Raw genomic sequence first — 14,483 nt, 5'->3', positions numbered from 1 at the left:
TGCTTTTCTCTCCCTTTCTCATTAATTCTATCAAGGGCATACACAAAAGGAAATCTTGTGATTCCCCAGAAAATCAGCTCTTAAAACATAGATTTTATATGTTTAGTTTGACTAAAGAGGAGTCCAGAGGATTTTAACCTCTCCATCTGGATTGTACATATTCTTGATTTGTCTATTAATGGTACCACCTGTATCAGCATTTAGTCTGAAACCTGAACCTCAGAGATTGTTGGCAGAAGAACAAAGAGTATGCAGGCCTACTTGTTTCTTAAGGTTCTTGAAGAGTGCTTTTTGACCTTTGTGTTCTTAAGGCTTTAAGGAGTGGTGCAGTTAAAAATTGTTATTGGGCTGAGGTTGTGGCTTAGTGGTAGAGTGATTGCCTTGCATGTGTGAGACCCTGGGTTCGATCCTCAGCACCACATAAAAATAAATAAGTGAAATAAACATATTGTGTCCCACTATAACTAAAAAATAAATATTTTAAAAAAATTATTATCAGAACCTTTCAGGGAAAGATATTTTAGGAACAATTTTTAGATTGTGAATTCTACCCAATTATATCAGCTGAAACTCTAGGTAATAATTCTGCTTATCATTGCATTGTCTGATATGTACACTGCTGTTGTGAGCATTGTGGTATGACTGACTGCAGTGTTGAAATGGGCATGTTGATGTCATCATGAAATGCCTTTTAGGTAGGGATGTGTGGAGGTTATTTGGAGGAGGTCTCAAAGGAAAACTAGAAGTATTTCTAACTTGCAGTTCTCTTGGAGCTAAAAGCTCTGTTTTCATGGAATTAATCACATATGTTTCTGGCTTAGAGTTTAGTCCATTTGTCTTTTAAAAGTGAACAATTGGCTTTTAATTCACAAAGAAGAATTTTTAGTAAAACAATTATGGAATTGTCTCAGAGGTGTATTAAATTGTTGCTCCCCTAGGTTCTATAAGTTTTGTTCTCGTAACAAATCACCAGAGTGGCCTTGGACAATTTCAGCTTACTGAAGAATTTTGTATAAAGAACAATGACTTAATTTTGTGCTATTAGTGATTATCAGCATTAAATAAGAGAAAATTTGTATGTATTGTTTTGTTTCTTTGATAAAACTGTTGAAGACAGGTTATTTTTTTTTAAAAATGTATCTTCTATGTTATATATTTTTACACACTATAGATTCTTTTCATTTTGCAGTTCTGCAAGTGTTTTTTTTTCTTCTTCTGAGGAACAGCCTTAGATTTGAGCTATAGTTTAACTCATCCTGGATATTTCACTCAACATTGAGAAAAGAAGCTCACCATTTTTTCCCACCATCTCTTTCTCCTACTATACAGTGATAATTTGGGGGTCCCCTCCTTCTCTTCGATCTTCCCTGCCCAAGTCCTATAGATTATATTCTTAAAGCTTTCTTCTCTGATCCCTGTTCTCCATTACAGTTGTCCACTGTTCTTAGTTTAGGCAACTATCACTTTCTATGAATATCTTTTTAGATCATATATACTGAATACTAGCATTATCTCAATTTACATAAAATTATGACAATGATTATAGTCATAAGTATTGTCTATATGTGACAGTGTATACTATCAGTCACCTTTATGAGAATTTATTTAAACAAACATAATTATCACTAACTGTGTAATAAATACTGTTGTTATCCACAGTAGACAGGTAAAGATGAGGATTTTGAAATTTATAGAGAGTAAGCTGCTCAAGCCCCACATGTGGCTAAGCCAGTTCTAATGCCAAAATATATATTTTCATCCTTTATGTAATTTTGCCTTTTACAATGACTGTCTAATAAAACCAAATGCATATTTACCTTCTATACCTATATTGCATCCCTCTGCATAACAAGCTTCAGTTTGTCTTTGCCAGTTTAGTTAACTGTCCATTAATATCTTACATTGCTACCTTTTCCCCTCTCTTTTTTAGTATTTCAGTATTGCTTGCTTTATCTATCTATCTATCTATCTATCTATCTATTTATTTATTTATTTATTCTAATCAGTTATACATGACAACAGAAATCTCTTCAGTTCATTGTACACAAATAGAGCAGAACTTTTCACTGCTCTGGTTGTGCATGAAGTAAAGTCACACCATTCATGTAATCATACATGTACCTAGGGTAATGATGTCCATCTCATTCCATTGTCTTTCCTACCTCTTTTCCCCCTTCCCCGCTCCCCATTGCCCCATCCAGAGTTCCTCCACTTATCCCATGCACCCCACCCCATGTGGATTACAATTCACTTATCAGAGAAAACATTCAGCCATTGGTTTTTTGAGAGGCTTATTTCGCTTAGCATGATATTCTCTAACTCCATCCATTTATCTGCAAATGACATAATTTTATTCTCTTTTAATGCTGAGTAATATTCCATTGTGTATATGTACCACAGTTTCTTTATCCATTCATCTATTGAACAGCATCTAGGTTGCTTCCACAGTTTAGCAATTGTTAATTGCGCTGCCAGAAACATTGAAGTGGCTGCATTACTGTAGTGTACTGTTTTTACATCTTCACAGTTCTCCCATTTTAACACTGCTTTTTTAGTAGTGGCACTTATCTTCTATTTGTAGCTCCCATTTTATCACCTATTAAATTAATTCTATTTGTAATTACTTAATACTTCAGAATAAAAAACCCCTCCTATTTATTTAATACTTCTTAATCTGGCATTAAAAACTATCTGTTCTCTGACCCCAGACTTTTCTCCTAAATTCTCTCACTATTTATTATAGTCTACTATGGTCTCTAGATAATAAACTCCTCAGGGCAGATTTTTTATCAGATTCAGTCACTACAATATATTTAGCTCTTAGGAGAGTAAAGATATATAACTGACTTTTAACAAAGAAATTTTTGAGTGAATGCATAAAATGGCAGTTTTTTCTTTGCTTAAGTGTATTTTGAATGCTCTTACCTCCATGCCTTTGAAATTTTTTTGAAATACAAATTTCTTTGTAGAAGCCTAGTAGTTATGAGTAACTCTTATTACATCTTGCATCTATGAACTACTATAGCTTTCTCAAATTGAAATCATTAGTGAATTTGTTGATCTCTTTTTTAAATTGATTTTATTATTATTATTTTTAGCACAGTTTTTCGTATCTCTCTATATAAAGTATGTTCGTGTCAATTTATGCCATTATACATGTACTTTTTTGCATTATAATTCTTTCTTTTTTTTTTTAAAAAGAGAGTGAGAAAGAGAGCGAATTTTTTAATATTTATTTTTTAGTTTTCAGTGGACACAACATCTTTATTTTATTTTTATGTGGTGCTGAGGATGGAACCCAGCTCCCCGCACATGCCAGGTGAGCGTGCTACCGCTTGAGCCACATCTCCAGCCCATAATTCTTAATATACATATATACCACAATTTTTCATATCTCTGTTTGTATATAAGGTATGTTGACACCCAATTCAAGCCTTCATACATGTATTTTGTATAATTATGACCATCACATGTTGATCTCCTATTAGATCTTAATCTTTTAAAAAGTTAAAGACTATCGTTTTTAAATTGGAGACTAATTTTCATGAAGGTTTGGACTTTCGTTTTTATAAAACAGATTTACATTTATGTTTTCTATTGAGAATTTCAATTTTAAAGATTTGTGCTTATCTTTTCTGCAGAGAATTTCAATTTAAGGTCTATGCTAAAATCAGAATGCCTTGGGGGTAGAAGTTATCAGTGCATGTACACTTGTTTTTTACTTCCATGAATTTCTTTTGCAATATTGATTCTTGCTCAGGACTTGTTTTGACATTTTTTGGTCTTTATATACTACTAAGTATAAAATTAACTGCTTTTTCCCTGTGGAAAGTTCATTTGTTTATTCATTGGATCTTCCTCATTATGGGTCACTGAACTCATGCCAGGTAGCATTCTACAGGTAAGATGATGAAGTCTCTGCCTGTGCATCATTCTGGGTCCAATCAGGAGACAGATACTATGTGGTAATTTGAACATAGAAAGTTTAGCATAAAGAATTAAAACTATTATAATGGGATTCAGTAAAGAGGGATGAGCTGATAAGAAATAGATAACGCTAAAAATATAAGAATAGCAGATTTAAAGCAGTTATTAGTTTTAAAACTGTGAAATGGCTCCTCAGAAATAGCATCTGAGATCCAGAGGCCCTGATGAAGTGTTCTTACCATGCCTCATTAGATAGTAGATAGTTTCTATGGTGATATTCTGGCAGAATTTGCTGAAAATCTGTCCTTTGGGGTGCCAAGGAGACCTGCCCACAGAGAGATGCCATGTTTTCAAGCCTTACTGGAAAGTCACATGAGGAATGCTGGGGAAGCTGTTCATAGACCTGAATAGAAGCTATTCATAGGACTTGTCTCACTGCCCTAACAAAACAAACAAGGGAAGCTGCTGTCACTCAGGAAAGGAAATGTGTAGAATGACATGCAGAAGGACTATTCTTTACCAAGTATTTAGTATCTGCTTTATAAGGGGACAGGGATTAATGTCATTTGCTACCTGTGAATTTAGACCTGTGTATCTGTGCACTGTACACACACATATACCTACATATATGTGTTTACAGGTTGATGTATATACTTACACATATATGATACACATGTTAAATATGTATATTAAGCATATATAAGGGAATTTTATAACAACATTTTAATGTTAATATAGTAAATTATATATAATTATTCTTAAATGTTATTTATAAATTATTAGATTTATTAACCCCATTTATAAATATTTGGAAGTTCCTTTGGAATTATTCGCCTTTGTGCTTATCTTTTTTTCAGTTCCTTGTAGCTTGTAGTCAGTTTTGTTTTGTTTCTGGCAAGAGATATTTTAAATTGTGGTTTTGGGATATATGTAATGGTTAAAAAGTAGCTTCAGTTAGTTTTATTTATTTTTTTGGTTATTTGAAATGTTGTCTGCAAATATGGTAATAATGTGATTATCTTCTAAAATCAGATTTTTGTTTCGATCCTGGTGACCTCATATAAGCCATTTAATTTCTTATTCCATGAACTACATACCAGGTAACCTCATATAAGCCATTTACTTTCTTATATCATAAACTTTCTTATCTAAAAAATGAAGAAATTGAATAAGAATGTAGCCTAGGTAGTTGTGAGGTAGATTTAAGGAATGTTGTAGTGTTAGACTTATTAATTTTGGTAAAGAAGTAAGTGGGCTTTCCACAAGAAAAACAAAACTTCTATTGAATCGATTGTAAGTAGGAACTAGAAAGAACATATTTAGTAATAAGGAAAATTCATATAGGAGAGGGAATGTGTTTGATGGTGTTGGCACTTATGTATATTGTGAGAGCTATGGAAATACAATGAGATGAGAAGAGTTTCATGTGACAGTAATGGCTATAGAGAGGTTTGTTTATTTTGTTCATTACCCTGTCCCCAGTACCAATAACATTTGGTGCCTCACTTACTAGCTGTGTGATAATTGGCAGTTGGTCCAGCCTTGCCTCAATTTCTCTAGCTCTATAATTAATGAAATAATGAATATATGAAGGAAGAAAACAAATAAGAAAAATTTCAAATCATTTGGCTAGAATAAGCCAATGACCAAATATGTGATTATTAGAACTTTCCAAAGGATTTGGGTATGATGGAAAAAGGAATGGAGTTTTAGGAATGAAGTATCTGAATTTACTATCTAGTGTGGCCTAAATATCTCACCCCTCCAATTCTTATGTTGAAATGTAATTGCCAATACAATAGTATTAAGAGATGAGACCATTAGGAAGTGACTAAATTGAGGGCAGAGCCATCATGAACGGGAATAATGACCTTATAAAAGAGGTACAAGGAAGCTCTTTGCCTCCTCCTACCATGTGAGGACACAGTAACAAGGTGTCATCTGTGGAGCAGACAATGAGCCCTCACTGGACAATGAATCCACCAGCACCTTGATCTTAGACTTTCCCACCTCTAGAACAAAGAAAAATAAATTTCTATTACTTATAAATTATCCAGTCTCAGGTAGATTGTGAAAGCTGCCTAAATGGACTAAAGTACCATCTAATAAAATAAAGGAAAATAATGAAACAGAAAATAACATTTTCTTTTAAAAATTTGTAAAAAAAAAAAAAAAAATCACCATACTGTCTTCCAAAGTGGCTGTGCTATTTTGCGTTCCCATCAGAAATGAATGAGAGTTACTGTTGGTCCAAATCCTCATCAGTGTTTTGGGTTGGGGCCATTCTAATGGGTAAATAGTGGTATCTCATTGTTTTAATTTGTATTTCCCTGATGACATATGACATGTGATATCTTTTCATATACTTATTTGTCATATGTATATCTTCTTTGATGAGGTGTGTGGTAAGGTTTTCAGCCTTTTTTTTTTTTGAGTTGTTTTCTTAGTGCTGAATTTTAAGAGTACTTTGTTTACTTAGGATAACATCCTTTATTAGATATGTCTTTTGCAAGTGTTTTTCCTCAGTCTGAGCCCTTTGATTTTGTTGCATTGATTGTGTCCTTGACTAAAAATTTTAATTTAATGAAATCTAGCTTATCAATTCTTTCCTTTATGGAACATGCCTTTGGTGTCATAACTAAAAAGTCAGGCCCTAGGTCATATCGATTTTCCTCAAAATGTTATATCTTCTGGATTTTCAATTGGTATATATATTATAATTATGCATGATAATGGGATTCATTATGATACATTATGCATCTATGTTATCTTCTTGCATTTTATAATTTTACATTTTAAGTCTGTGATCGATATTGAATTAGATTTTTGTTAGGGGTATAAGGTCTATATCTACATTTTTTTTTTGGCCTTGTGAATATCTAGGTTTTCCTCACACAATTTGTTGACAAGACTGTCTTTTCTCTATTGTATTATCTTTGCTTCTTTGTCAAAGATCAGTTGATTATATTCACATGCGACTATTTCTGAACTCTCTGTTCTGTTTAATAGATCTACTTGTCTATTTTTTTTCTTTAAACAAACACAATACTGCCTTAATTACTGTAGCTTTATGGTAAGTTTTGAAGTCAGTGTCCATCTCCAGCTTTGTTCTTCAGAATTCTTTTGGCTATTCTGTGTCCTTTGCCTTTCCGTATAAACTCTAGAATTAGCTTGTATGTATCTACATAATTACTTCCTGAAATTTTGATTGAGATTGCATTGAGTTTATAGATGAATTTGGGAAGAACTAATATCTTGAAATATTGGGTCTTCCTATCCATGAACGTTTACTCTCTCTCCTTTAACTTAGTTATTTCATTTTTAAAAAAAGAGTTTTGCAGTTTTTCTTGCATAGTTCTTGTACCTGTTTTGTTACTTTTATACTCAAAATAGTTCACGAAGGATTTTATTGATAGTATTATGGTAGATGCATATCATTATAAATTTGTTTATACCCACTGACAGAAATTTAAGCACTATAAATAAGTACATGTAAACAGATTAAGTAATACAAGAGAGAATTCAAATGTAAACTGTGGACTTAGGTATTAATGATGTGTCAGTGTAGGTTTATCAACTATATGGTGTGCCACCCGAGTGAGGAATATTGATAATTGGGAAAGATATGCAACAGTGAGAGTAGGGGAGTATATATGGTCAATATCTGAACATTTTGCTCAGATTTTCTTTGAACCTGAAACAGCTCTAAAATAAAATTTAAAAAATTCACAACCAAATACTGACTTTTTTTCACTGTTAAAGTTGCTGTTTCTTTAATATAACTATCACTTAATTTGAATATTAAAGTTTTGTTCAAGTGAGAATACTTTATAATTGGGATAACATTGTAGTTTTCAGATATCGAACTGACACTTTTTTTTTGGCCTAAACTTTAAAATGTGAATATAAAATAAATGTGTTTCAACAGATGCCTTCTTTATGGTTTCTAGTATTTTTCTTTTCATTCCAGGCGGAATTTATCACATTACTATCTCTAGCAGTTTAATCTGTATACTTGTAGTTATTTATAGTGCTTAAAGTTATGAATGAACTATTGCTTCAGTTAAAAGTCAGATGACATCTCTAACATACGTATTTCTTCTTTTATGCATAAATACATTTTGGGGCAATATAAATCTGCCTCTCAGTAACTCACATAGAATTCTAGTTGCAATGAGTAGGATTTTTACCTAAGAATAAGAATACAAGAATAAGAATAAGGTACAATCTGGCCAGGTGATACAGAGACTAGAATAATGGGACTGGCAATGTGTCAATATGAAATTTTTCCCTCTAAAGTGTGTCAGTTAGGAATTTTTATATTTTCCATTGTGGTCATTACATTTGATGAGTCATTTTTCTGCTGTCTCCCTGGGAATCTGATGGATGTGTTTTTTGCCTCCACAAAGCACATGCCTACTTAATGTTTAAAACACTGCTTAGTTTTTTGTTATTAGGCTAATTGACTCTAATATGTGGAGTTTAACTTCAAGAAAAAGGAACAGATCACGACAGAATATTACAAAAGAGGAGAACTTTGGTTTCAAACTTAATTGTACTTTACTCCTTATAGGATATATGATCTCAGGCAGTTGTTTTAACTTTGCTTCCATGTCCTGATCTGTAAGATGGGATTAAAGATAGTTGTACTTCTTTCATTAGATTTTTGTGAGGACTAGATCTGTATACTTCAAATAGTCAAAATATGGCCTGGCATATGGCAAACAATATATAAATATTTGAAATTATTATTAATATTTTCAGTCATTATGAATGTCAGTCTGCTATTAAACCAAGTGGCCTAGGATTGAAATTTGTAAGTGCATTTTATTCTGTAACTAAATTCACTATTGCTGACCTTAGTTTTCAAAGTTTCTTAATCTGAAGATTTTATAGGCCCCAGGTTTTGAATCTTTTTTTCCCCATTGGTTCTTTTTAGTTATACATGATGGTAAAATCTATTTGATAATTATGAAAGCATGGAATATGTCTTGTTATCACATGGTTCTCATATATACTTATTTTATAATTGGAATCTATAAGAAATTTCTATCTCAATGTTTTCATTTTCCATTAATCATTCCTTTGGGACAATATCAGTTCAATATTTCAAGTATACTTTATGAAAGTTAATGTGTTTTAAAATATTCGTATGCTACTTCAAGCTAAGATTTTTCCCCTTAAACCTTTAGTCATATGTCTAAATACAAAGTTCATTCATATTTCATCTATACCCTTTTTACATAGCCTGGAGGTTGTTTTATGCAATATTTTAGTGCATCTATATTTGACTGCAGTCCATCACATGAGCTCAGTTAAGGGATTTTCCATTTGTGGTGTCATGTTAACATTCAAAACTTTTTGGATGTGGGAGAATTACAGATTTTGGATTTTTGGAATAGGTATGCTCAACCTACAATGTATGTTTTGTTTGTTTATTATTTGTCTTCTTCATAACACATACAAACAGGGACTTTGTTTTGTTCAATATTGTGTTCCTTTTACCTAGGAAGAAATTTATGAAAACACAAAGCAGGCCCTTAAAATTTTTGTTGCACTGAGCAAATGAATTAATATGTTTCCAAGTGCATAGTTAACCTAATGCACTGTCAAGCACTGAGAAGTAATCTTTAGATGTATTTTAAAGGTAGATCTGAATTATAGTTAAAATATGCTGTTAACCACTTAATGGGAAAATACGTATTACTAAGTATCTAAAAAAGTAAGAATTGAATTTATCTTATTTAAAGAATGTTTGACTTGTGAAAGGCAATGCTTGCATATCATCTAGCATAAATTCTTATTTTAAAGATTAAGAAATTCACAACTTATTATGTTAGATGTGCCAGAGGCCACACAGCTTATTAATGTCAGAACCCTAATTTTTCTTCTGTCATATACTTTTTTTTTGTACCAGGAATTGAACCCATGGCACATTTAACCACTGAGCCACATTTCCAATCCTTTTTTATATATTTTTTAGAGGTAGAGTCTCAATGAGTTCCTTGCTAAGTTGCTAAGGCTGGCTTTGAACTTGAAGTTGATCCTCTTGTCTCAGCCTCCCAAACTGCTGGGATTACAGGCATGTGCCACCAAGCCTGGCTCGTATACTCGATTATAATTTTATATAACATATATGAATGTGTTTGATTTCCTAGTAAATTTATTTTTACTTTCTTATAATTTACTTACAACTTTGTTATGCTTTCTACAAAGTAATTGTTAAAATGATGTTGTTCTTGCATGCAACTGGAGGCATATAGGGGATTGGGGATATTTTTTTTCCTTTTTGGCCCGTGTTGGGGGTGAACCTAGGGCCTTACACAGGTGAGGCAACTGCTCTACCAGTGAGCCACATCCCAATCCTTTGATATGCTTCTACTTTGTAAATATCCACTTGGATGTCTCCTGGTAAACAGAACTTGCATACTCAAGTTCTTTATGATTCATCCTAAGCCTGGCATTTTTGTTATATTAGTCTTAATAATTCATTCTCATTGCTTAGGCTAAACACTGGGGCTGGGGAGAGGTTGTTGTATATTCCTACCTCTCCTTGCCATTTATTTTCCACATCTAGAAAGTTGTCAAGTCCTGTGAAGCTTTATTCTCTCCTGATCTCTCCTGATAGATCTTGATTATCAGGGATGACCCCCTACAAGATGTTGGACATGACAGAAATTTTTTGACTCTGCTTATGATCACTGAAACTATCCTCTTAAAAAAATCCAGTCAGATACAATTGTGCCTTGTTAGTGAATAATGAATAACTTCATTTAAGGGTGACCATTGACGGATAGAGGAAGTATTCTGTGTAGCATTTAGAAGGGTATTCTGAACTTCGGGTGTGGCCAGTGAAATAAGTCAGCCTCATTATAGATCATTTTGAGAATTTGTTTTTCCTCCTGCTTCACTATTACTATTTTCTCAAAATAAAAAGGAATAGTACCCCTCCCTTTTTAAAGATTTAAAATGAGCTGTTTTGAAAGTCATCTGTGTGCAGATGGAGAAATTGAGTAATTAGCTGACTTTCAAAGCTACCTAAACTTTCCTGACCCATCAGGTTATGCCAAAGGGATGGAGAGAGTTAGGACAGCTTTAAAGATGCCTAATTTACAACCAGGAAGTACCTAAAAGCTCTAGGAGAATTTGACACAATGAGTTAGAGCAACCCCGTTTTCATTTCCTTCTAGTTCAATTTTGTAACATAAATAAATCCATGATCTATAATTGTTAAATAGAAGTATTTGAATGCCTCCTAGTGGAATCTGATATGCTCCGATTACATTTTTTTAAAAATAATATTAATTGAAAGAATACTCATAAATTAATAAAGATAGTAAATTCAAGGCATTAAAACCCTTTAATGAAAGTATGATGTGGAATCAGATACATTATCTGTTGTACAAAATTAACCAAAAATCTGGAAAAATATCACACATATGACAAAGATAAGTACATTTCAATGAAATTTTTTCATGTTTTTGGTTTGAATGACATTATTTAAATTGTTTTTTTCAATTTTTCACTTAAAGATAAACAAATTAGCTTCCAATATGATTGGGATTGCTTTGGTTACATTTATTCTTTAAGGTAATTGTGATTCTCATGTATATGTTTTAATTTCTTTGCATAACAATGAAATAGAGAAAATGGTTTATAGAAAGTCTGTGGTCCATTTTCAGATAGTTTTTTGAAAATTTTGATTCTCAGTTTCACCAAAATTATTTTATTAGTAACCTTGAACTATAGGCTACAGAAAAACTTTAAAATGACAAAAGAAGAATGCTGATTTAATTACTAGACAGTAAAAATGTACTTTACCTCTATAGAAACATAATTAAAATGAAACAAAGTCAAATGGAAAGAATTCTTATGAGGGTCAGTAAAAAGGAGAAAAAAAATGATATCTCTTTGTTAAGCATTAAAAATGTTTAATTAACTGCTTGCCAAAACAAAACAATTAAAATGGCAATTACCTTTAAAATAGCAACAATGTAATTGCAGCTGCTGTGATATACAGCTAGGAAACAAAATGTTAATCTAGAATGAACAGTTTAAATATGAAATTATGATATACTTGGCTTCCTGTAGTACAGCTGTCAAGCTTGGGCAGTTTGCTGGTCAATAGTGACATTCTATGTGTCAGTGAACAGAGTCTCTTGATACCATAACCCACAGTTCACACATTACTGAAGCTCCAACTGTCGAACGTTCAAGTCCCCTGGTATTATTGCAGCTTCCAGACTCTCCTGACTGGCTCATGTTTCATTCTTTGGCAATTTGCCCTAATGATATCCCTCAGGAGCTTTCAGCCTCTCTTCTTTTCCATATTTAATCGTGCTGTATTAATCTGAGTGATGTGCAAACTGTGCTGCACAAATCGTAATTTCCTACAATATATTCTGAGATGCTTACCTGATTTTTCAGTTTTAACTTTATTTATGTTCTAAATTTTAACCCCAAAGTATATTTTTATGTGGTTATAACTATCTACATATGATTCCCATGAAGCTACTCTTGCTTTTTATATATTTTTTACAGGAGTCCCTGAGACATAAAAGACTTTATTTATATAACTGGTAAAGGCATTGTGAGTTATGTCATTGTGTAAATTTTTCTATGATTATCATTCATCTTTGATACCTTGGACATGGCTTTTTGTTTGGAGGGTCAGCGGCTACTTATTATTGTTGTCCTTTTGTAAATTTTAGTTAACTGCCTGTCTCCATGGATCGGCTGCTCTGCTCTACCCAATGTATTGGCAGCATATATACATCCCAGTGCTTCCTCCACACCTGCTGGACTACTGCTGGTAAGCTGGCTTTTGCCAGACTGTTTTAAATCCAGGTTTCATGATTAGAAAACAGATCCGCTTATTTGTAGATTAGGTAAACCTCCTGTATATGTGAAAAAAAATCACAGGAACTTGACTTTTGTGTTAGTAATACATACTAAAGAGTACTTTTATGGAGGCCAGAGTAGTTCTTTCCACAGAAAATTTGCCCTTGGCAAACAAAGCTCTTTAAATTTTGTGAATTTATTCTGCAGTCATTTAGATAATTCAGGGCATAAATAGAAACAAACTTTTTGTTTGTGGCTGGGAAAATTGGACAGAAGTATGGAATTAATTAGAAAACCCAGTGTTCCAGGAGTCAGACCTTGTCTGGAAAGTCTGCCAGTTACCACATTGTCTCTGTCAGGGCACACTTTTGTTTCCTTTACCCCAGGATACACTTTCTTTTACCTCTGCTTTCCCCAATAGCACACTGAATACCTTGTACTGACAAAAGGGTTGCTTTTAATATAAGAATTATATTAAAATATAATATTGGTTTAAGTCAAAATTTCAGCCTAAAGCTGCTATAAAAAGAAAAAGAAAAAACAGTGTTGGGAGTAATAATAAAGGGTTTGCTTGCCTTAGAAACAACTCCCAGTGATTTCACCAGTCTGAATTCATTCAGGCCTCTAGAAATTATGAGAACAATGACCAATGACCCTCTTGTTCTCCTCCCTAGAAGAGTCTACATACTTAGAGTGAGGATAGCAGGGAGCAGACTACTAAAAAGCAGCTTTGGGACCTTCTTTAGGGCTGGGGTATGTTATCTTTACTGCATAATCATTTTCTGGAGGCATACCTTAATTTGTAAGAAATTTGATGTGATTTTTTTCCCCTTTAAACCATACACATACATGCACAGGAGGAAATCATTTCAGCTTTAATGTGTTTATTTAAATCCTAACTAATATTAGTAAAAATCAGTTCCTTTAAAAATAACATTTATTTAGCTTTTTATTTCTTGAAGGACAAATTAAAGTACTTAAGGATTAAAATTATATAAGTTCATACATTAAAGTTTTTAAGTTAAGTTTTTTGTGACTAATCTGCTTATAATAAGTGATGGTAATAACGGTATATGTACTTGGACACATATTTTGATTATACTGCTCTATTGGTTTCCACAGCATGGTTGTAGTATTGTTAATGCTGTGAAGTAGGTACCAGTGACCTACCACTGCTCTTCTGCCCTTGGAGAAATGTTTCGCAGATTATAGGAATGCAATTAATTATATTGTGAAGTATCATACTCACAAGTTTAAGTGTAAAGCTAAATCTATAAATAGTCTCCTATGCATGTATTTTAGAGTTTTCTTTTGACCAGCACACCTACAATATCTTAACCATCCTTGAAGGCAGAGATTGGAGTTCATTCATGTCAACATATGTAATAGTTCTTTGCACACGGTGTTCTGTAATTAAAATTTACTGTATTGATGAACAGTTTAAAAATATAGGTCAATTGAGTGTTTCAAGAACTAACACTTCTAATTATGAAGTTTAGAATTATATTTTATCGGGTTATAATGCTCATGTCATCTTAATTTTTTCTATTAAAATAATCTGACCTCTTAGAGGTAACACACCTCTAAACTCATTTCTCTATAATGAATTACACATTTAATGTTATTTAGAAACTGTTCAATGACTCAGGGAAATTTTTATTAAATCTTTCCAAAGCTACCTTTCTGATACTTTCCATCCCTGACATCAAATCCTT

The 14,483-nt window shown here is 32.7% G+C and overlaps 1 protein-coding gene across 2 annotated transcripts in view; it reads left to right on the top strand.

Moving 5' to 3' along the window:
* The window catches only part of Dennd1b (DENN domain containing 1B), a 245,539-nt gene that overhangs the window by 119,433 nt on the left and 111,623 nt on the right, over positions 1–14,483 (top strand). For both annotated transcript variants that reach the window (XM_048809591.1, XM_048809592.1), the window contains one exon: positions 12,639–12,739. In XM_048809591.1, coding sequence (XP_048665548.1) covers positions 12,639–12,739 — 101 coding nt within the window. The remainder of the gene's footprint in view (positions 1–12,638; positions 12,740–14,483) is intronic.

Source organism: Marmota marmota, unplaced genomic scaffold (genome assembly GCF_001458135.2).
Source record: "Marmota marmota marmota unplaced genomic scaffold, marMar, whole genome shotgun sequence".
Lineage (NCBI taxonomy): Eukaryota > Metazoa > Chordata > Mammalia > Rodentia > Sciuridae > Marmota > Marmota marmota.
Note: the sequence above shows the minus strand (reverse complement) of the source record. Positions and strands in the feature narration are given on the sequence as shown.